General features: G+C 39.3%; 1 protein-coding gene across 1 annotated transcript in view; it reads right to left on the minus strand.

The window, feature by feature from the left end:
• Window positions 1–24,313, minus strand: part of STK32B (serine/threonine kinase 32B) — a gene marked incomplete at its 5' end in the record, with an annotated part of 121,113 nt that overhangs the window by 14,634 nt on the left and 82,166 nt on the right. The window contains 6 exons of the mRNA XM_009077060.1: window positions 2,652–2,716; window positions 3,491–3,622; window positions 7,940–8,065; window positions 9,186–9,302; window positions 11,674–11,777; window positions 22,191–22,280. Of these exons, the coding sequence (XP_009075308.1) occupies window positions 2,652–2,716; window positions 3,491–3,622; window positions 7,940–8,065; window positions 9,186–9,302; window positions 11,674–11,777; window positions 22,191–22,280 (634 nt within the window). The remainder of the gene's footprint in view (window positions 1–2,651; window positions 2,717–3,490; window positions 3,623–7,939; window positions 8,066–9,185; window positions 9,303–11,673; window positions 11,778–22,190; window positions 22,281–24,313) is intronic.

Consider the following 24,313-nt stretch of genomic DNA (forward strand, 5'->3'; position numbering starts at 1 on the left):
AATACTGAGAAGAGAAATAAGCTGAACCAATAGCTTGGTTAAGTTTGTGAAGCATCTAACTGAAGGATTATTCTGTTTCAGGACCAAATATTGCCTGTTTTATTCTCTGTCCCTTGTTTTCTCATGTCTTTAATCTTAAAGACATCTTTCAGGGAGAAGCAGAGAGCTCTGAAATCATAAGGGGTAAGAAATATTACTCCACTACCAGCAAATATTGAGTTTATTTCTTCATTTCTGGTTATTTCAGGTTTCAGACATTCACAGGGAGACATAGTTGTGTGTGAAGATTTGTTTAGTGATAACAGCACAGAAATAGGAAAATAATCTGTGCTCAGCTTTTTAATAAAGCTATGAACAAACAGTGTGGCTTTATCTGTATAATCTTTCTTACCTCCCTAAAAAAAATTGAAAATGTAGCCTGTGGTTTCTAAATAAGATAAAGTTCTTGAAAAACTGCTGGTAAATCTATGGGAATACACATTCAGATGCTGCAGGATGTTTGGTGCTGCATTTCTAGATGTAATAAGGCATCTATCTGCATAAGGAGCCAAACAGATCCCTGAAATCTCCTTCAGATCCTGTTTTCCAGCTCAGACCCAGTGCGTGGAATAGCTCATGTCTTTCAGCATCTGCAGCTGTTCCTAAGGACTTGATCTAGGTAAGCACAGTCTCAGCCTTGAGGGCATAGAAAAGTCTGAGGAAACCCACCACGAATTACCCTGGTGCATACTGGGAGGAGCCCTCTCTCCAGTATGATGACATCTGTGCCTGTCATTGCTCATATTTTGTCCCTATTAACTCTTATTCACTTTGCACTTCAAATATTTGACCTCTGCTTCCCCCCTTATTAACATTTTTGTCTTTGAAAATTGTTACAGAAATCTCTCCATGTCCTTCTTCAGCTCTAATAGAATTGCAATAAGAAATTGTTCTGATCTGGATTTAGACAATGCAGGATCTGTTGTAGGTCTATACTACATATTTTTCTTTTACCTTGTCAAAGCCAATCAAGTAATGATTAAAACACATGTTGTTCTGAATGAAATGCATCTAGTTTAGCTTTTGATTTCATTTTACTGGTATTCCATTTAAACTCCTTCTTGATCTCTCATCTGCCCCTCAGAGTTCTTTATAGCTTGTGTTGTTATTGTAGTTGTGCAATATGAAACAAATGAAAATAATCTCCTATGCACAAAAGATTTAAGAATAACAGAGTAAAATCAGGGCAAGAGAAATTGTTCTATGATACTGAACACACACTATGAAATTTTCAAAGTGTTCTACAAAATCTGGTGTTTTAGCTCTCAAAAATTGCTGCATATTGGATTTTCTTGATATATGACTCTGGAGCAGGTGAGAGACTAATATCTGGGAAAGAACTAGTTTCACGAACAACTTCTTGGAAATTCATGAGATTGATTTTTCAGCATAATATTTTTCTAATGCTCTTAATACATTTGATTTTTGTGGGTTAAACCACAAAGTTCAAGCGTTCACTAGTTCACTGATACCAGAATGGATTCAGAGAACTCCATCAAGACCCTTCTGAAAATCTTCTATGGGCTGACTTGCTTTGGCTTCTCCTGTTTATGGCTCTTACATGAACATATGTTGGGGTTTTTTGTGCTAGAGATCATGCTAAATAACATGAAGAATTTGTTGGACCTTCCTTTTCTTTTTAAGCCCTTGCTGTAGTTTCTGTGAGCAGTAAGTATTGGACATAGACATGTCCCACAGATTACAACAAGGAAAAGGGGATTTCATGGCATAATTTCCTTCATGATATTGTGTGAACTGTGCAAAGTTGACCATCCCTTCCCAGTTTTAATGACAGAAGACAGTAAATACCTGCATTGTAAGCACTGAGACAGTCACAACTTTTTAATTAATTTCTAACATTTCACAACTCCATTAGAGAGGTTTGCATATATAATTAGGTCAAATAAACTAATGGAATATACTTGAATGTAATGCAGTAATTTGATCAAAGACACAAAGAACTCTGTTATGAGCTGTATCTCTTAGTACAAACAGACCCATAGTGGCTGCAACTCAAACACAGTAAATGACAAGAAATGCACTATATTAATTGGACCAGGAATATTATTGACACTCTTGGGAATCAGACTTGTGCTTCTATGAATTCTGTCTGACTTTTAGACTTTAAGCCCTTGTTTCATGTCTGATATAGGCTTAATACTTTTGTTGAAATAGCTACTGTTGAAATAAACTTTTTTTTTATGGGGAGGAAGTAGAATAGTGTCTCCAAGTCAGGACACCATAGTTCATATCATTAAAATTTCATGAGTTATGACTTCCCTTGGTTTTGTTTGAGTTGTGAAAAAGCAGCCTCTTGTATTGTATCCTTTTCCTTAATTGCTGACAGTTTCTCTGGGGAGTGTCAGTAACATTTGGCTTATATTTCTAACATACTTTCATCACAAGGTCTTCTGCTTGCTTTCAGAGATGGAAGAACTACAAAACCAACACACCAGAGACTGCAAGAGGAAGAAATCAATGGAAATCCAGTCTTTTAGGCTCTGCTGCTGTGATCATTAATCATTTTCTCTTACACTGGGAGAAAAAAAAAAAATAGCTCTCAATTTAATTTTAGTCCTGAATGCTAAAGAGGCATTAAGAAATGCACTTACTTCTCTCTGTTGAATATGATGAATTCTTTCCTAACGGTTTCCAAGCACTGCTGCAGGTGTACGTTCTTTAAAAAACAGCATGAATAGGTTGATTAACAAAGATGGGAAATCATAGCCCGAAATCACAACAGAAATGACACTGAACAAAAAGGCTTATGAATGAATACTATCAAGAGGCATTTTGAAGACTCAACAAATTGGGCTGTTATAGCACAATCAATCTTTCATTCTTTTGGAAGGAGTTCCCTACAAAGAATTCCTGAGGATTTTTACATCCGATATCTCGAGGAAGAGCAGCTTGCATGAGTATTGAAAGTCCTTAGGAGTAGCGACATAATTTGTAAAATCTCACTGAAATGAAAATTCAAATCTGGAAATTATTATTACTTAATCTCCCCAATACTTTAGACTGTTCATACAATGTGTCTTTCTACATGGGACACATTGCTCAAGACTGGAAGAGACAGCTCTGACACATTTATAAATAACAAGCATTTTCACTGCATGCTTTTCATTTTTGGTACTAGCAGTGAATAAATACTCCTTGTAACTACTTGTCCATGTGTGGGAAGTGTATTTGCCAACTGGCAACACTTTCTCATACTTTAATTGAGCATCTGTGGGAATCTTACAAATGATTCTAACTTAAACACGTTGCTACTATTTAACTGAAATAAATGGTTGCTGTTCATCTTGCTTTGGAGATGGTGTATGCTCTGTGTATAATGATAGAGAGTTTGAGTCTATTTTCGGAGATTATAAAACTGAACTTAACTGAGTTTGACTATTAAAGAGTGTAAATAAAATGTCACCGACTGCAGCCACAGTCCCCAGCTTACCAGTGGGCAGGTTTCCTTAGCTCCATCTTTGGATTTGTTTTTGGCAAGTCGTTTTTTCTTTTTATGGAGAGGCTTGGACTCTAAAATCATTTCTTCAAGTTCAAATGTAGGATCACAGTTCAGTCTTCCTTTCTGGTACAAAAGGATTCAAAGTTGCTCTTTGAGGCATCATTGTGGGTTTTTTTAGTTTGCTTGGCAAATGTTAACAGCACTAATAATGAACCAACTTCCCAACCACATCTGTAAAACGAAAACTGTCTCTTTTAGGTCTGGAGTGATGCTTGAAATTTAAATAAGGGAAGTAAAATGAAAGACATACTATAAAGCAATTATAAAGGGTTCTCCTTTTCCTAGTTATATACAGATATACTCTAAGAGTGACTACAGTTATCCTACTCCAGGGAGATTAATCTGACCCAGGGTCTTCATCAGAATATCAGTTAGTGCTGTACAACATAAATGGCACCTGTAATAGTGCAGGAGGAATGTGGAGTACCTCTATCACCTTACTTGTGGAAATCTGATTTTCTTAAGTGTCACAGTATATTCAGTTACCTAACTCCTGTCCATGAGAACAAAGGAAGAAGCAAGATTTTTTTGGTTAGCAGCACTTATATAAAAAAAATTATTCACAGAATCATAGAATACCGTGTTGGAAGGGATCTCAAGGATCATCTAGTTGAACCTTTGTGGGCAAAAGCACAGTCCACTGTATGGAGAAGACATCCCAGCAACCTATCCAAAAGAACCTTAGAAGAGTTCAGTTTTGGGGAACGGATCATTTCCATGGAGAGATTATTGCAGGGGCTGATTGTTGCCATTATGAAAACTTTGCCTCTTGTGTCCAATTGGAATCTCCCCAGGAGTAACTTGTACCCATTACCCCTTGTCTTTTCCATGTGTTTCTCTGTTAAAAAAAAAGGAGCCTTGGTCTTTTTTTTTAACCCCCCTTTCAATACTGGGACATGGTGATAAGGTCTCCCCTAAGCCTTTTTTTCCCAAGGCTGTACAAACCCAGTTCTCTCAGCCTTTCCTGTTATGGCAGGTTTCCCAGTCCTCTGATCATCTCCGTGGTTCTCTCTCCTGCCTGTCCACATCTTTTTTGCATAGTGGGACCAAAACTAAACACAGCATTCCAGGTGTGGCCTGAGAAGTGCTGAGTACAGTAAAGCAATCCCATGACAACATTTGGAATGAACTCTTACTCTCCTGTTTAGGGATAAGAGCCAGGATGGTATGGTTGGAATATCTACAGTTCAGCTGAACCCAATACATTTTTTAAAAGTCACAACTTGGCATCCTATTTACTGTATCAGTGTTTTGCTCCTCCTGTGCTCAGAGGAATATGAGTTCCTTTCTTTGCCTCATTCTCTCAAAGTATTTACAAAAAATTTGCAAACAATTTGAATTCTGTGGTGGAAGATGTTAAAACAGCCTGTTTTCCTCTGGGATTTTTGAAAGTTCTATCACACCATTGTCACTGTCAAGGTGGAAGTACTAAAATAAGCCATATATAAATGACAGATATTTTTAGTTACCAAAGACACTAAGCAGTAAAGTCACATCAGAAACTACTTGTATAACTTACGGTGTCCTACAATGAAACATTTGATTTAGAGATCACTCCATCATTTTTATTCCTAGCAAAGTCTGTATGCTCAAAGTATAATATTCAGATATCTGATGTCTTTTCCTGCATATTATCTAGTCAGTTTTAGTAAAATGTATTTGTTTATTATTAATGGAGGTTTATAGCTTATTTCTATTCATTAATAAATAAATCATTCTCTGGGTTTCACCAATATCAGTTCCTTCTTTGAGCATGTTTAGTTTGAGCACTTAAAAATATATCACTTTAGTTCTGAAGCTTCAAAAATTGTATTTAAATGATTTCTTGTTTCCTGTATCAAATATTCAACAGTAGAAAAAACTCCTAACAATTTATAATTCCACCCTGAATATGAAGGAACTAACTAAACCATAAAGAAACACGTCTACTACTTAAGTAAGAGCTATATGGAATAAAATTACCTAGGGAGAAATGAAACAATGGGATATTGTTCCCACAGGCCTGCCAGGTACCCTCCTGCCTGCAGGAGGAAGACAAGCTCCTGACAGCAATGGCAAGCTGTCAAAACTTAGAAAACTCCCCAGTCACAAAATTCTCCCCAGTCACAAAATTCTCCCCAGATCATGGTTGATGTTGACTCCAATTCACCCTCTCACCAAAGCCTGAACAACAAGAAATATTTTCTTGTGACTCCAATTAATCAGGGAATGTTTTGCTGGTGCAGCAGAGAGAAAACTTCTGGAAAATGTCAGGCCAAACATGGTGTCCTGAAACAGTAAATTTTGATATAGAAAGAAATGTTGTGGTCGAAAAGGCACTTTGATTCTCACCTCTGTTTTTCCTGACACACCTGATTGATCAGGTGGAACAAGCTCTGCAGTATCAGGCTCTGCAATGAAGAGTCTGGTAGAGCTTGTAATGGGACTTTCAGAATAATCTGGGCAGATAAATGTAACATTTTACTCCTATTTCCTTTTAAATGTGGAATATAATTTCACCTCCAATGTTAGTTTTATAAATCCCTTACAAAACACAAATAAGGTGAATTTAGATGTGAAAAGAATAGCTGTCTTTAGAAACATGCTTAATAGTAGAAAGTTCAAAGTATTTCAAGAGAAATTCCTCTTTTTTCAATCCCCTTCATTCACTGCTATCAACATCAGCCCCAGAGACAGGCCACTTGGCTAACAGACTAACAGGCTAACAGACACATGGTTTCCATAATTGCTTCTGAAATTATATTTAAATTCACTTTTTTCACCATGCTTAAGTATTCAGGAAACTTATCTATACTCTCTCAGGAATAAAGGACCCTCACAACAACCTAAATCCAGGTGGAAAGAAGCAACAAGCCATATGAGATCTGTGAATTAAGGAATCTGTGGTGCTACTTTCCTGATTTATTCCTGGTCTTTCCCCCAGTTCCCTGAAGGAGGCTCTGCTTGCTCACCCACAGGTTTCTTCTCCAGGATGTTGCTTTCAGGGAAGGCTCTCATCAGGTGCCAAGAAGCACAGCAAACACTGCCAGCACTGTCTTGGCAACTCACCAGGCAACTGGATCCTGTCCCCATCGTGTTTAGCAAGAAGGGTTTTTCTTGTGAGACCCCACCTGGAATACTGTGTGCAGTTCTAGTGTCCTCAACATAAGAAGGACATGGAACTGTTGGAGCAAGTCCAGAGGAGGCCACGAAGTTACTAAGAGGAGTGGAGCATCTTCTGTATGAAGACAGGCTGAGGGAGTTGGGGCTGTTCAGCCTGGGGAAGAGAAGGTTGTGTGGAGACCTCAGAGCAACTTTTCAATATCTGAAGGGGCTACAGGGGACCCAGAGAGGGACTCTGTGTTAGGAACTGCAATGATAGGACAAGGGGTAATGGGTTCAAACTGAAGGAGGGGAAGTTTAGGTTAGATACTAGAAAAAGGTTTCCCTGTGAGGGTGGTGAGACACTGGCACAGGTTGCCCAGGGAGGTAGGAGATGCCCCAACCCTGGCAGTGTTCACAGCCAGGCTGGATGAGCCTTGAGCAACCTGATCTAGTGAGGAGGTGTCCCTGCCCAGAGCAGAGGGGTCTGAGACTAGATGATCTGTAAGGTCCATTCCAACCCTTAAATTCTATGATTCTATGAATTCTAATGTGCACCTGGGTGAAGACAGGGTCTCACCCTTCCACCTTCCTCATCTTTATTTACAGTTGCAAATAGCAAAAAACAGAAACAAACTTTGGTATGCTATGAATGCATTGTCTGGACAAGAATTATAGTGGAATATGGCTGAACAAAGTGGAGAAGCATGTTAACATCCCAGTCATTGCTTTTTATTCATGGCCTTCAAACACATTTAACTTACAAATGATCAAAATGGAAATACACAGAAAATACCAAGAAAATGGAACCACAACAAAAATAGAAACCACCAGATTCCCTCACAGAATCTGAATGCTTTATTGTAAGAAACTGTCACAAAGGAAATAGGTCAGCCTTTTGGAGCAGCTTTTTTTAAGTGAAAAAATAACAGCATACTGGGATATTAAAACGTTTTCCTAATGCTATTCAAATTCCTAACTTCTACAGCTGTAGCAGTCGTCTTGGTATTCTGTGTCTGAGTTAACTCTGACCATCATTTGCTCTCACAGCTGAAATACAAAGTCCAGACAAAGGTGTCTTTTTATTTGAAAGAGAACAGAAAGTGAACCTAGGTTAATTAGTTTTTGTTGTGATCTAATGAAATGGGCCAAATTTTCTCTTAGCTGGGACTGAGTAAATGAAAGTAGGATCCAAAGTAAATCACTGAAGAGCAATAAATACAAGCATAAACAAGTAAAAGGGCAGTGATAATTAAAGTAGGAATTTGCAAACACTGTTCACCTGGAATATCGACTTACGTTAGGAACAAAGCCTGGGGTCACAGCTTTCTCTAGAACAGCATCCCAGTTGACATCAGCAAGGTATGGAGAGCTTTGGATGTCTGCAAGGCTTGAAAGTCGACACTCTGGGTCCTTAGTGAGGAGCTGTGATTGAGCACAAAGCATCTTCTAAGAGACTGGATGCCATATGGAAGAGTATCACATGCATAAATTGTATGATACATATTTTTGATTAAGAGAATGGCTGGGGAATCTTTGAATAGATACTAGAAGTCCCAATTTTTTTAAAATAGAAGTAATATCTCATAGGGCATAAGTATAATTTAATTGCCACCAGACTGCTGTTTCAGGCATGAAGTATATAAATGTATTAGCAACAAAAGTCTTTTACAAATACACAAGAGTCCAAGTGAAATGAAATAGCACAATTCCATGCTACCCACAATTTGTGTTTTGCCTTTAATTTATTGAAAGATATAGTTACACTAAGCATCCTGGCAGAAATTAAAATTAACCACCTCATTGTGCTATCTCTCAAAAATAGATTGCTCATTGCTGCAAAGACATTGATCTTCTATTGCTCTATTCACACGTTCACAAACATTTCCTGTGCAAGTATCAATACTGATGATCTGAAATACCTAGAAGAGACAGATGATCCTTGCAATTTAAATTGTCTGTGGCCAGGCAATTAAAGCAAACAAAAAGCTGGGATTTTAGGAAGAAAACGATTTCCAGGGTCGTGATGCAGTCAGAAAGAGCCCTGCCTTGTAGCTTAGCGACATTTACAGCAAAGTGGCTTGACTTTTGTTGTTGAAACTATAGCAACATGGGACAGGGAGAGGTACAGCCATTTTTCATTCCTAATCTCCCTGTCTGAAAACTGCAGCAGAAAATCAGAAGGCAGAGTGGCTCTTCCTTCTCTCTCCCCCTTGCATAACTGTGGCTGGGGGGAATGTGGAGAGGGCACAGAGAAGGAATCATTGATCCCCAAAGTTTTATTATCACTAGTAAGTTTTAAAATAAACAAAAATATTCAATCTTTCTTTCCTTGAGGCCGTGAAAAGTCTAAGTCTAAGAATAATGTGACTTCTGAAGAGAAAATCCTGCACTGCTCACATTCAGAAAAGCCTAGGAACAAGCCCTGCTCTCTTATCCTTGAAATTTTGACTACCTAATGTGTGTGCTTGTCTGACACCTCTGCACTGTTGAGGGGCTTCTGAAAGAGGACAGAAGAGGACAGAGGGTGTTTATGCTTCCTTACCTTTTTAAGTAGGGCTATCATGCCCTTACACCACGCAGATGAGTAGTGAACTCTTTCTATCTTGAACATGTTGAGTATCTCATCAATGGGGGTGGCTGAATGAATTTCATAGGGTCTCTGGGATAAAGATAAATCAATATCAAGTCCGAGAGAATGGCCAAAAAATGTAGACAATTCACGTTTTCCTGAGGTCACTATTGTTTAAGTTGGAAGTATCAAACCCACCAAAACATCCTATAACAGTTTTGAGGCTAATCCTTCTTTGTGTGCGTGTGTACTTTTCTTTGGTTGTAATGAATGCAATTACTCATAGATTCATTTCCTCTGCAATTTTTTCTCTTGTGAAAGGAAGCTTCAGTTCAAACGAGATCGATGAATAATTTTGTGCCTGGGGCACTCTGTGTGAAATCTGGATTATGTACTGTTTTTTACGCGTAGTACTAGTGATCAGTTCTTGTGTCCTAAACTGACAAAACTGGAAAGAGGTGGCTGAAAGGAGCTTTGTCAGTCTGATTTTACTGAGTAATAGATAGAGAAACAAAAAAATGCTTCTAAAAGTCTGTTTAAGAACCACAGTAAAAAGAAACTCCAAATCCCAATGCTTCTCCTTTCCCTTATTTTAAATCCAAAATTAACTCATTGCATGGATCTGCTGCCATGTGTTTGCAGCACCTAAATTCTTCTATAGGTGAAGAAAAGCCTCAGGCTTTGCAGTGCTTTGTTCATGAAGTTTGCTGTGATCTATCTTTTGTTAAATGCAGCATTTGGAAATAAACATGCTAAATATAAATGTATCTTCATATTAATTACTGTGCATGTATTTTAAAAAGTCTTGTATTTGTGGAGCAAGTTGTTAGAATTATACTCCATGTATTTTTGTAAACAAGGATAGAGAGTGGATTGTTTGTGAATTAAGCTGTACCCAGCAGGTGATAAATATGTGATATGAGATCTGCAGCTAAATGCCATCATGGCAGCAACGTGCAAATCGATGCATCATAATTCATAAACAACACAGAGTTACCTTCTAATCCAATATCCTCAACAGCAAAGGGCAGACACTCATTACCTTGATTAAGAACTGAATCATCCCTTGACTTTTGCTAGCATGTACTGATAGAAGATTATAATTTAAGAATATTTCTAGGTGTTAGTTATCTAACCTGATAGGGAACTCTTCGTAAAGACCCAAGACATATTCTTATTTTGGGGAGATATTTAACTTTGAGCACATGTATGAAACCAAGTCCGTTCCAAGGCACTGGGATGTTCTAAAAATAAATTCAGGGGTTGCTTTCAGCTTTGATTCACATTCAGTTAGCCTGTTGTAATTTAGCTGTGTCATGTCCATGTGAATTCAACAGGATCTAAATGTCTGCTCTAAATACATAATTTCCTTGACTCAGGTTCCAAACTGTCATTTGAAATAATCTGTTTTATGCTTTTCCCTACCTGTGGAAATGCTGCCATAAACCAGTTATTAAAAAACCCAAATGGGTTTTTATTTAAAAGGTTTTTAATACACCTGTGCTTTGAGAGCAGGAACTGAGTCTTTGCATGGGAGAGATCTTTGTTTCTGGAGCATGACTCGTGTCACATCTATGGAAATACAAAATAGATAGGCCGAGTTTTAGGCCTTTGAAAAATGTAGCTTCTGAAGTAACAATATGCAGACACTCTGAAATGTAGCTTTCTGTCTAAAAGTGGGAATAATAATTCTCAATTTCTAGTTTCCTTTATCTGTCATCCTACATGAAATTGTGAGATCTTTGTAGGATTGATTGTCTGGCAGGACAGGGTAGTAGAACTGTGTTAGTGTCATATGATAACAAATGCTTCTTCCTTTAAAACAGCATTCTGCAATGCAATAATATCCCCTTTCCAAAATATGAATTAAAAAGAGTCATAAAAAATAACAGCTACTTTAGCTATGTCATTATCCTGGAAATAGTATCTAAATTACTGTTTTCCATAGGGAATAATAAATATTTAAGCAACGGACTGCAATCCTTTGAACCAAAATGGGCAAGAATTTTCCATTATCTTCTGTGGTGTTTGACCATGCTCAGGAAGATTTTTCATTAAGCTTATTCACATAATTGATTAGATAAGAAACAAGTGCACTGGCAGATAAGCATTTTCTATAGCTCGGCCAAACATCTTAGGATATTACATTAGATCTTTTACGGTATTAGCCTAGAGAATTAAAGATTATAATAGAGTCTGAAGTAACTCAACTGCTATTTGGAAAAAAAATACTATTGTTTGCAATTCAGCATTGGGGACAAGCCATTAAACATTAGGCCTAACTTTCATAATGTAATTGAGGGTGGGTGAAACTTCCCCAAGAATGTTTTCAGCTGGGAAAAAACCAGGACAATGCTCCTGACCTGAGCCTTGCACGCTCGAGTTTTATCAGGAAGAGTGCACTCAAGCACTGTAAGCCTGAGACTTTTTGTTAAATAACAACAAACCCCAACATTCTTACCCAACCCCTCAGTAATTCATATGCTGTAATTCCTAGCGACCACCAGTCTACTGGGTACGAGTATCCTGGACCTCCATCCATAAAAGCCTGGAACACTTCTGGAGCTAAAACAGTAAATCAAATCAAACAAAGAGCATTACATTAAGGTTAGACTATGGATCATTAATGTTGACAGCTGAAAAATGAACAAGATCTCAACTAACTGGAATTAATTACCTTTTTAAGCACAGAATTTTCAGGATGCAGTTTCAGTGCCTCGGTTTGCAGGCAATGAGCAACCTTCACTGGTCAGGGTGTTTCAAAAGTCAGTAATTTCATATGTTAATTCTTACCTGGTCCATTTAAGTTTTAAATTATGTGAATAAAAATAAGTAATAGGAGGAGAATTCCTGATCTGAATTCCTGAAGTGTGACTTAGAACGTTTAGTGCAATCCAAATATTTTATGGGGAAAATATCTGCAAGCAAGATGATTCTTTGTGATTAATGGAGGTGTTGAACATGGTAAATCTCATCCTTATTCTACATTTGGATAGAACTAATCAGACAGGTTTTAAGGGTATTCAGCATAGGAAAACTGTAGTTAAATAGAAAATCTGACACTGATTTTATGCTGTGAGAAACTGCCATGACTTGAAGCAAACACATTGTCAATAAAGCAACGAATTCCATAAAAATAACTTTCATGGGGAAAAAGATTAAAAAAGACCTTTTCAAAACAAGGATCCACTTGGCCAACTAATCAGGGAAAAAAATCATACTAAATAATGCCACTCTAGTTTCTTCAGAAAACTGGATATAAATAAGAGAGGATATGAAATGCATTGAAACCTCAGCCATGCTTTTCTAACGATTTAACAGCAGAATCTCAGTACACTCTGTGAAAACAACACTTCCACTGGAGATTTTCTAAACAACACTATCACCAGCCATAACATCATGCTAGATTACAATTACCACGTGAGCCTCTTCTGGCCACGATACCGAGTCTAATACACCACATTACCACCTGATTACCATGGCATCACTTTCTAATGGGCATACAGCAGTGACTAATGTAGTCTGGTCACACTTACTTCTGACTGGCAATTTGGGATTTGACTGTTTATGGCATTTAGAGAAGTATCTTCCTTTTAGATGAGTTTTTTGCAGTCCTTGCATTATGGATGGCAACCTAGTAATTTATAAATCCAGGCCTGACTTCAGAAAGTCTTCAAGAGCCAAACATAATAGAGGACTTTGGTGTCCATTAATTAGCTATGGCAAAACTCTAATCTGTAGAATATAAAGCAATGAATGAATGAAAGTGGTCTTTTGCTCTTTGACCAGCAGGACCATATTTAAACATGTTTAGTATGAGATCTGCAGGCACCTAAATAAACATTTTTCCTGGAATACATATATTTGGAGAATAGATGACCAGTGGTTCTCTGGCAGAGGTGAACTTGTGCTGTGATCCAGCATGACATGAATCAACAATGCCATTAGAGTCATTACACCTGGTTAACTCTGTCTCACCTCAAAATGTTATAGCTTCACTTGGCATGCTATATCTTCATGTGTACTTTAACTCTTGTTTGCATGCTGATGATGTCTAGGCACATCTTACAGATGTGTGGTCTATCAGACAGGTGATAAAAGGGTAGACAGGATTTTTTTTTATTCCTTTAGTGGACAGATGCACCTAAATTGCACATCAGGCACCAGAGTTGTATTTTGAATACCGCTCTAGGCACCTTGCAGTGAAGGTTGGCTTGATTTAGCCACCTTTGTTATGGTTTTTGACCACTGTGCCTAGATGATGTATAATATCTCATTGCAGAAAATAGCCTTTGTGGCATTTTTACTGAGCTACACAGGTATAATATTGGTTGCACTCTTTCTTTTATAGCTTTAACATTGCAATAATGAGACAGATCACTACCTGATTTCTGTGGGGTTGAGGTGAAACTACTTTATTGATGTAACCTATGACATTGCCAGGATGGTGCTGCTGTTTTGCTAATTTAGTGACCAAGTTATTCACCTGTATTTTATTTTCTTGTTCTAAAAGCTTCAAGGTCAATTCATCCCACATTAAGCAGTTCACCAGGAAACTCTTTCTTTTACTCTGTAGTTTTGAAGCTGTTTTCTCACCTTAAGCTGATGGCACACTTATGTAAGAACAAGGGCAGTTAGGGACCTGATTTTTAAAGCAGATAGTCCCTTTTCCCCTGTTTTATCAGCTGGACTGCCTCTCTGTATTCCATCAGCTCCTGTGAAGTGGTTATAAACACCCACTTCACAAGATAAGGGAGGAACTAACAGAAGATGCAATATGATTTACAGTATCTTAAGTACAGTTTTTTTCTCAGGATGAAATCTCAACCCTACTGAAGCCAAAAGACTTTTCCCCAGTTTGACAAGGCTGTTAAATACCCATTTCACACTAAGTGTGTCTACAAATCTTTGTGAACTGAGATATGAGGTGCAAACGATGGAGTCCAGGCTGTGTGGCAGAGTTCTGGAGTTTGCCTGCTCATTCAGAAACAGAGCATGATTTTACAGGAAGACAGCAGATCCTCCAAGTGATGGGGTTATCCAAGCTCTGAAGAGCTTGAGCTGGGAAACACAGTGTGGGGATTGGCCTGGCTGCTCTCAGCAAGGCTCCAGCATGTCTCAGCTGGTCAGAGGAGACGTGTTGGGACTCATGGGCCGAAAGCTGTGGGAGGAGTAGGTGTGATGGGAAGTTAAACAGAAAGTGCCTGCGTGCTGGCTCACCAGGCACGAGTTGGGATGTTGCTGGGGGAGAAGACATGGAACTGATTGTTGTGCTTTAGGTTAACCAATTGGTGCACACCTAATGTCTAGAATAAGCCAATCGGCAGGGAACACGCTAAGCCAAGAAAACTGTAAGTACCTGTGGATAACTACAATAAACCCACACCTTGCTTCCATCAAGCTGTGTCCCAGCTCTCAATCACGACAATACAGAACATAACATTAGATTTTGCTGTGAGGAATAGCTATGCCAGGGGAACCAGTTCAGAGTACAAATTGGCTAGGATAAAAGCAAGTGACAAATCCAAAAGGAAAGTTGGAATTCTGCATTGATTTTCTTTAGCACTGTTATTGAAATAGACTCTGCAATCTTTTAAGATTTGAATTTGATCTCAGGTTCAGCTTGCACAGCCATCCTGCAGCCTTCTGTGGGCAGGTTCATCCAAAAGATGATCAGATTTGAGCTTGACAGCTTGGAGCAAGGGCAACAGCTCTGCTGTGTTCACCCTTTCTGCACACATCCTCCCTTGCCATAACAGACTTAGGATGAGAATAATACCTTATCATTTACCCTCATGCATCTACCTAGACTGAAATATTCTGCCTTTGAGAGTTTGTGTGAACAAAAATGAGAGAGTCCCTGCAAGAACAAGAGTTTCAGATCTTTTTCCTGAAGCAGTTTCTGCTGAACAAAGGTTTTTCAGGAAAATTATTGGGTTTAACACTGGGTTTGATCCTGCAGATCCTTTTGGCTGAGAGCTGGGGCTGTTGTCACATACAGTTAGAGGAAAGGCAGTAGATGTTTGCATTACAAAAGCACAGCTTTTAAATAGTGAAGATAAATCAAGTAGTAGCAAGTCTAACAGCAAGAGTGAATTCAAAGATGAGTGGAGAAGTGTTGCAATTGGTAGATCTTACAGGTCTTCACACCTCCCCATGAACTAATATCTTTGACATGACGGAGAACTGCTTTCCTAGAGCTGCCCAAAAAATGCCTCCTATATGTACTGATATATACACTTATATACAATCCACACAGTGTAAGCAATATTTTGATTGACTACCATGGGATAAGCTGTTAAAAACTTAGACCTTTCCAAATTTTCAGTGTGTGAATGACTTGATGTACATAACACATTCATAGCTTCATCTTGCTGAAGAAGGCTTAACGGATGACAGATTGAGTTGAATAGAAAATGAACTTGATTTTTGGAATAATATTTCAAGAACCTTGAACCAAGATAGTTCAGTGAAATAGTAATTGCTTTCTCGGCATTGTGATGAGAAAATATTAATTTTCTCTTTTTTCTGAGAAGTAAATTCAGAGGTCAGTAATTTTTCTAGGTCACAGAAAACAGAAATCAAACTGAGTAATGACAAGTGATCTTCTATCCAGAGTAGGAGCTGTTTTAAGAGCAAAATGGAAGAAAACAACTTTTATCTTCCTGAATATAAACATGGATTTGGTAAACTATTAATTTACCTCTTAGTGTTTACTTTATCATGTGTTAAAATGGTCTAAATTATAATGGACAGCTTTCTGACTCAGAGACTTACACTACCCAGCTGCTACCTTCTGTTGTGCAAGGCAAAGAGCTGCTTAAAGCCTGGCCATGCTGGGATGACAATTTTCTGGTGTGAGATCTAGGCTTGTTAGAGCCATGTAACGGATTTTGGACCATTATTCACATAATACATCTCAATAGTTTTAATACTCATATTAATGCAATTATTCAATCAAAGTAAATAGTTTAAATACCATTACCTGAAAACAAACACAGCATTTAAAATGCCTTATTAGTTTACCATATGGCTATATAACCTCTCATGCCCTTACTCTGCATGCTGTTCTCATACAACCCTCTGCATTACTCAGCCACTGAACAGAACTCACTTCTTTCCCTTGCACAAAGCCCTTAGTGGCTGAACTTCTGGATCAGCCTCAGACAAACTACCTCAAGTTGCTAGACCCATTGAAAGAAAGCCTAGCAGCAAAGAGCATGTCATGGTCTCTTACTCTTGAATATGAAATTATAGAGAAGTATCATAGAATCATAGAATCAGCCTGGTTGGAAGAGACCTCCAAGATCATTGAGCTCAACCCTACCATCGTTACTAGACCTTCCTTACTCCATCCTAAAGCTCACAGTGGCTGCAGAGCCAGTTTTTCTAGTGATTTCTAGAAGGGATTTTGTCTAAAATTATCAATTTGCCATTTGGAAGATTGGCTCAGAAGACAGCAGTTTTTCTTGCCCCAGTACTGAAATTAGCTGGTCTGGATAACTGGGATTTGCAGGACAGATCTCACACATCAGAACCTGATACTGATTACATACTCCTGCCTCACATACTTCTACCAGCTTAGCAAATACCTCTGTACCAGTTTATGCACGTAAAAACCTGGGGGAGTTGTGTGGCATGACCAAAGAATGGGAGTTATCAAGGGGGCAGAAGTGCCCTGATGGACTGCTGGAAGTCCCTGCTTATTGCCCTGTTTGCCATCTCCTCTGGACATCTGCTCCTCCTCAGATCTGCCTGCACAGCTCTGCAACAGATCAAACCTTTTCAGGCAGGTAAAAATGAACAGATTAACTAACTAACTAACTAACTAACTACTAACTAACTAACTAACTTACTAACTTACTAACTAACTAACTAACTACAAAACCCAAACCAAAGCTACTACTTGAACTAAGAGTGGGGGTTTTATTGACTGAAATAGTCAAAGAAATTATTATATTAGTAGTTTTGCTGGAAGATCTGAAAGGTTGGTAGCAGGTCAGAGAGCACGAAGAGGTGAAGAACATCTGGAAGCAATAACTTCTTTCCTGATCTCCTGTGCTTTCTTGGCTGCTTATGTGCCTCTGCATTCATGAGCAGAAACAAAACTGAATGCCTGCTTGGAGCTCAGTGCTTAATCCCCTCAGCCACATTGCTCCTAGCACAAGCTGAAACCCCCATTAGTATGGTATTTGTTTCACCACCTCAAAGCCTCACACATCTGCTCCTGGTTCTTGCTTATCAGAACAAACAGAAGCTTCTGGCTTGTGCTGGCATCGTGATATTTCTCCAGGATCAAAAGGGCAGGTAGAGACAACACAAGAGAAACTCTGCAGACAGGTGGTCAAACCCTTTGTAGGAAAAGGGTAGGATTTTTTAAAATCTAAACACTGCCTTAACTGCACTGAAAAAGCAATGAGCTGGAAATGCTCATTTGTATGAATGAATTTAGTATGAATGCAAAAAAGACCAAGGTTGACCACTTTTGAAAACCCAACTCGAATTTTGTCCCTGCTATATTTTAACTGCCTCAGGGACAAAATAAGCCCTATGGGGGTTTTTTTTCCTACCTGTAAGGTTGATATCAGGACATCCACTAGCTTTCCTCTGAGCATAATAGTACTCCCACACAATATTAATTAATAACTATGGATGACTCATATATTCCAGAAGTTCAGCAGACCTCTGTAAATCCACAATCCTCTGGTAATCTGAGGCATACAGTCATTCTTGCATGACAGCAACCTATGAAAGCAGCTGTGAAAACCTGAGATAACAAGCCTGTAGGATGGAAATGGAGTAGCTGAAACTTTTCACATAATTTATGGCTGATTTTATTGGCTTTGGACTTTTGCCAGGTATATTTGTATCATAAAATGTATTTTGTTGGTTCAATTTGAAGTCAAGTCACGGTGCATTATTTGGATAACTTCAGTCTCTTCTGAGGAAAACCATGAAGCTTCGAACTTGTCCCCCCAAACCCTCCTACCACCAGAAACAGAATTAAACCCAACCATAAACCTCCCAAGTTTATAACCTGTAAATGGAAAGGCTTTGAAACACTCACAAATAATATACAGATGTATGGAAGTTGATCATTCCAAAACATTCAGTAAGGAAAAAGCATGTGATATAGGACTCAAAGCCACATAAATGATGCCAAAGAGAGGAATAAACAAAAGGTGATACCTGTCACGTTTTCTAGACATGTTTTACTATTTAACTTTCGGGTTTGTAGCTGAGCACCCTGTGGCAGGGGAGAGGACCAGCACTGCAGGTGGGTGCCTAGCACAGAGCACATTCTTTGAAACACAAGTTTATTCCTTGCAGCCTTCCTCATGAGGGACCAATTTAAGAAATGTCTTTGCCTTTGGGTTTTTTTCGTTCATAAAGATGGAACAATGTTGAAAGTGGCAAAGACTTACATAGATGCTTCCAGCCAAGCAAATGCACCCTGACCTTACACACAAGAGGTGTAAGCAATAGCCTTCTGCAGGAAGAAAGAGTCACAGCTGAGTACCCCAGGCACAACTGTGGCCAGGGACCATGTTCTGCCCTGCACTGGCTTTCCCAGTCCACATCCCAATGCAGAGTGGAGCTGTGCCTGCCAAAACTCAGCCTGGTCTCAAAGGACATTTTGTATTGCTTACCAGCATAGGATGACAACCTGAAACCTTACACATTTTCAAAGAGCTATTCCTACCATAAAGCCTTTGACAAAACCCTCAATCACAGGTATTGCAGAAGGTTTGAGCAGTGATTTGTATAATGGTAAAATCAGGCACAGGAGACACACAAGTTTCCCAAACAACTGAAGGGACACATTGTCTTCCACAGCTGCAGCCACCTGAGCAGTACAAGACAAAAGTTCTGAAGACCCCCAAACTCTAAGAAGTTGATTTCACTTCAGCATTTCATGTCAATGGCTTTGAGAAGAAAAGCTGCAGAAGCAGCTGGAAGCATCTTGCCTCACCAGGATGTTGATCTTGCTCCTTTTACATGCACCACAGACCATGTCTTTGTTGCCTATGTGTGACAGGTATTTCACTTGTCTGAATGAACTGTCTGGGAAGGGGAAATACAATGAAAGTACCAGGGTTTCTGAAGAAACATTCAGGTTAAGGTACATTGCATTCTGCATAGCCATTTAGTAAGTAGGGAAATAGGTAGGGAATATTTCAGGCTGAGAAAGACTGAGGGGCAAAAAGGCTAATATGAAGTGGGATTAAGCAAAGGCTGCAGGAGCTGACTCACAACATGCTTAGCATTATAAGATAGGCATCTTAATCAGAACAGCTAGGGCATTTTTACAACACAATATCAATTCACTGCATTTTTTTTCCTGGATACCAGTTTTATGCAGTCATGCTGCATGTGAGCAAATTGCTCCCTAGCAATTTCTCAGCCCATTTCAATCAGATTTCAAAGAGGAATGGAGGGCTTCAGAGATAACGTTTTTCTGTTTATTTCCTTAAATTGGCCATAGGAAGAAGTGAAAAATCCTATAAGTGCCTCTACTAAGGGATAGGCTGGAGAGTGCCTTCATATCTGATTAAACATCCACATGGGAGTAAGACTTTATAAACCTCCAAGAGGGGGGAAATGCTTTCATCACATCTCATACTCTCATAATTGTGAAAACCAGCACAGCATAAGTCATGTCTTACAGGAACTGCTAAGTTTCCTTGGTTCTGGTACTCAGCAAGTACCTGGCTTGAAGGTGACTTTGTCTTGTTACACCGAGGTTAAAGCATAGTTTGAGTTCCTGGTAATGCAAGTTTACCACCAACCATAGATTCCACCTCCCCAGTTATTATTTTTCTATTTCTCTCATAGTCTAAATGGCTTAGGCAAAGCCACATGGAAAGTTTTTGATACAGCCCTAAATACAGAAATCACTGCAACTGGATAGTCTTTGGAGCATTTCACTAAAGTTACAGTTCTTCACAAAATAAAAAAGTGCAGACTAAAAGAGGAAAGCATGTGAAACCAAGGCACTTAGGGGAAAAAGCTGCACCAATGAATGTCTGGACATATTGGTCAAACTCTTAAGATTTGGTTTGTTGAAGCTTTGCTAACCAAACCGTGCCACAGAAAATCCTCATGCCTCACTTTTCATCTGAAGCAGAGGATTTTTACAGCTCTAAAAGCTTTCCTGCCATCTTACAACTCCAAATAAATGCAGTGGTGACTCTCCTGACTCTGAGTGGCAAACACTCCACTTGTGGCATTTGCAGTGTCTTTGCATTTCCAAGAGGTCAGGAAGACACTCTGGTGAGGAAGTAAGCTGACAGATAGTGCTGTAATCTCTTCATAAAGGGAAGGAGAACATTTTTCTTGTACTGTTTCTTCTTGTGAGGTTGTTGGGTATCAGGGAGACCTAGGGGGTTCAGGGTCATAATAGCTACATGAGCTGAGGTGAACTAAGACCAGATCCATCAGTGCAGAGAGGTAAAATCTTTTCCCCATCTCTCATCTTTCCCTTGACTTCCTAATGCCCTAAATCCCCTGACTGTGCAGTGCTGCCCATCTCATGTAAGCAGAATCACTGAGCTAGATACTCACCTAACACTAACTTATACAAAATGCTGAGAAAATTTTAATTTAAATCCTCCTTCCTCTGCATAATTTAAATGCTTGAGTCAGGATTACATAAAATGTCTCCTGGTCTGTTTTGAGTAGATTTCTAAGCTCCTACATTTGTAAACTACTCAGTGTTATGCTGGTGCTCTGATCCTGAGCCCAAGTGTCACAATGTGGCCACACATGCTATTCTGTCCTGTTTACTGCCCAAACTGGATCACTGTGTACAAGCTGCTCTGGGGCAATGGACTCCAGCCCTTGCTAACTGTTGATTCATATCAAAACCCACATCATATCTGAAAATACAACTCTGATCCAGTGCCTGGGACTGCTCTGCCACAGTCTCACAGCTGGTGTGGTGGCTCCCTGCAGACTCCTGCCTGCTTCATGTGCAGCATGGTGCTGTGCTCTCTGTGCTGTGAAAAACAGCAGTGTGAATTCCAATTTCTCGAGCACATGCTTATTCTCTTATGCTAATATGCAGAAGTGTGGTAATACCTTTAGTTCCTAAAATGACATTTTCAGAACGTGATAATTTACCAATATTTCACCACTGCATGAGTGTGAGGTGAGATCTGGCCATGTCTGCTAGAGAAAGACTCTTGGAGACACATCTCTCTCTTAGTGTACTGTTTCCTGAATACAAATACATTTAGTCTCCAGCTAGTCATCTGCTCAGGCAATGGCAATTCCATCTACAGAAAGAATTCAAACAGCAGATGTATAGGAAGCCACAAAGAGGACAGATCACACATACATTTAGTCATGGAATGTAGCCTAACTTTGGTGGGACAAATGACCTCCAGGAGATGACTTCTGTCCTTCAGCTCCAGGGGACGTTTGAATTATTAACTTAGCAAGAGGCTTAACTTTTAGATACGTGAGGACAGGTGAACTGAATTTTACTCTCTCAGCCATCAATCGATCATGCATTTTAATAGATAATTAAAATATATAAAATGGCCTTAAAAGCAATGGGCTGAGAATTTCAGCAGTTGGTTACACAGAACTCTAATTTTAAACAGACATTTTTGAGGAACTTGACATAGTAAAGCAATTAAGGATGTGTCTAGATACTTCTAACCTGACATTATGTGTTCACTGCTAGGTCATAGCCACAGTGGTGCAAATATATTGTACATTCCTGTCTCAAGATGTGGGGGTTTACAGAATTCTCCTGAATTTCCTTCACAAAACCAAACAGAAACTGCTCAAAACATCATCCAAACAGCATCCTTCATCTCCCATATTTTGCACTACTAGCACACACACATACTGTCAAAAGAAGCTGTTCACATGTACTGTATGTTTTTACAATTTAAAATTCTTGTAATATGATATTAGTCAACTTTAATGTGTGACTTTTTTACATTTTTAATGGTCTTGAAAACTTACCCATATAGGGTTTTGTGCCAGCCATAGAAGAAGCTTTTTCTGAGCCTTTCACTATGGTTGCTATGTTAAAGTCGGTGATGTGAACATGTCCTGCAATTACACAAAGCAAAACTAGAAGTTAAAACAGCACATATACAGCAAATATACCTCTCTTTATTTAACATTTAAGTGATAATAGAAAGAAATTAAGTTGGAAATAGTCGTAACATTAAATGTTACTCATAACTAGAAAAATCAGATTGGAAGCAAAGTAAGAATACTCTTCTTGTATGGTTGCTCACACTACCTGTTTGCAGTGCTGAACTGTTTTTGCTGATCACCCTTGAATCTTCTCCTGCCATGAGTGAACTGGAGAAGTGGGACCACAAGTACCTCATGAAATTCAACAAGTACAAAGTGCTGCACCTGGGTCGGGGCAGTCTCAGGCTTGGGTACAAACTGGGAGATGAACTCACTGAGACCAGCCCTGTGGAGAAGTACTTGGGGGTTCTCGTGGATGCAAAATTGGACATGAACCAACAGGGTGTGCTTGCAGCCCAGAGAGCCAACCACATCCTGGTCTGCATCAAAAGAAGAGTGGCTGGCAGGTTGAGGGAGGTGATTCTCCCACTCTACTCTGCCCTCGTGAGACCCTATCTGCAGTACTGCATCCAGCTCTGGGGTCCTCAGCACAAGGAAGATGTGAATATATTGGAGTGGGTTCAGAGTAGGTTACAAAGGTCTCCTAGGGCTGGAGACACCTCTCCTGTGCAGACAGACTGAGAGAGGTGGGATTGCTCAGCCTGGAGACAAGAAGGCTCCAGGGAAACCTTATAGCAGCCTTCCAGTACCTTAATAGGGTATATAAAAAGGAGAGAGAGGGACTTTTTTTACTAGCTGATAGTGATATAACAAAGGGCAATGATTTTAAACTGAAAGAAGGCAGGTTTAGATTAGATGTTAGGAAGAAATTCATTACTCAGAGGGTGGTGAAGCACTGGAACATGTTGCACCATCTCTTGAAGTGTTCAAGGCCAGGTTGGATGAAGCTCTGAGCAACCTGATCTAGTGAAAGGTGTTCCTGCCCATGGAAGGTGGGTTAGGACTAGATGATCTTGAAAGTCCTTTCTAACCTCAACCATTCTATTATTCTATGCTTCTATTTGTCTTCTCAGAGCAGTAAGTAACATGCAGAAACAGCATGTGAAGCTATGTGTGAAATTTACCTCTCCTTATCTCCAACTACAGCCATCCCTCCCAGTCTCAGGTACTTGTGACACTGCTTACTCCTGCAGCCACTACAGATTACCATCAGCCTGACTTTTGCTGAGTCTCCTCAGGGGAAAGAGGGAGATGAGAAGAAAAATTGTATTCTTATCATACAATATCTATAAAATTAGATCCACAGTAGCAGAAAAGTGTGCATGTAATAGGAGCAGGTCCCCAAATGATCATTCATTTGACAGCAGGTTGCAAGATGAATGATAAGTGGCAGAAGTCAGCCTGGGGATGTGCTGCCTGACCAGCCAGACAGCTGTTTAAACTGAACTAATCAGGCTGAATGACCTCAACCTGCTGTCATTACTTTTTTTCCTGGGCTTGTTTATGATAAGCATGGGTTAAATTGCTCCACCACAGTGCAGCAATAGTTGTTAATCTTGGCTTGCCATAGGCAGGTAAACTGGATATAAATCCAACTTGAAAATCTGCAGACTTATAATTTGAGATGTCTGCTGTTAGGTTTTGCATCTCTGCTTAAGGAGCAGTGTTATATTGTGGAGTGATGCAGATATGTGATTACATCTGGCAATGCCATTATGGAGAATGGAGTAGAGGGCAAGGTACTCCCTGCCCCAGTTTAGCACTGCACTCAGGTCAGGATTAATGCATGATGTGTTGAACTAGAGTTTTGAGTGACAAATTCGTGTGTTTTGTTCGGTTTTTTTAGATCTGGATCTCAACCTCATTCAGTCCACAGAATCGATCAGGCTTTGGGCATTATGCAGTTACTAAGAGAGGGAGGTTGCTATCATTTTTGCTGCCAAAGATGAAAAGAGTGTAACAAATGGCTGATGTTGGATGTTACCATGGTACCTGACAGAGGAAGAGCAGACTCAACAGAAGATTATGCTACTCCGACAGTC

Source organism: Acanthisitta chloris, unplaced genomic scaffold (genome assembly GCF_000695815.1).
Source record: "Acanthisitta chloris isolate BGI_N310 unplaced genomic scaffold, ASM69581v1 scaffold9126, whole genome shotgun sequence".
In the NCBI taxonomy this organism is placed as follows: Eukaryota; Metazoa; Chordata; class Aves; order Passeriformes; family Acanthisittidae; genus Acanthisitta; species Acanthisitta chloris.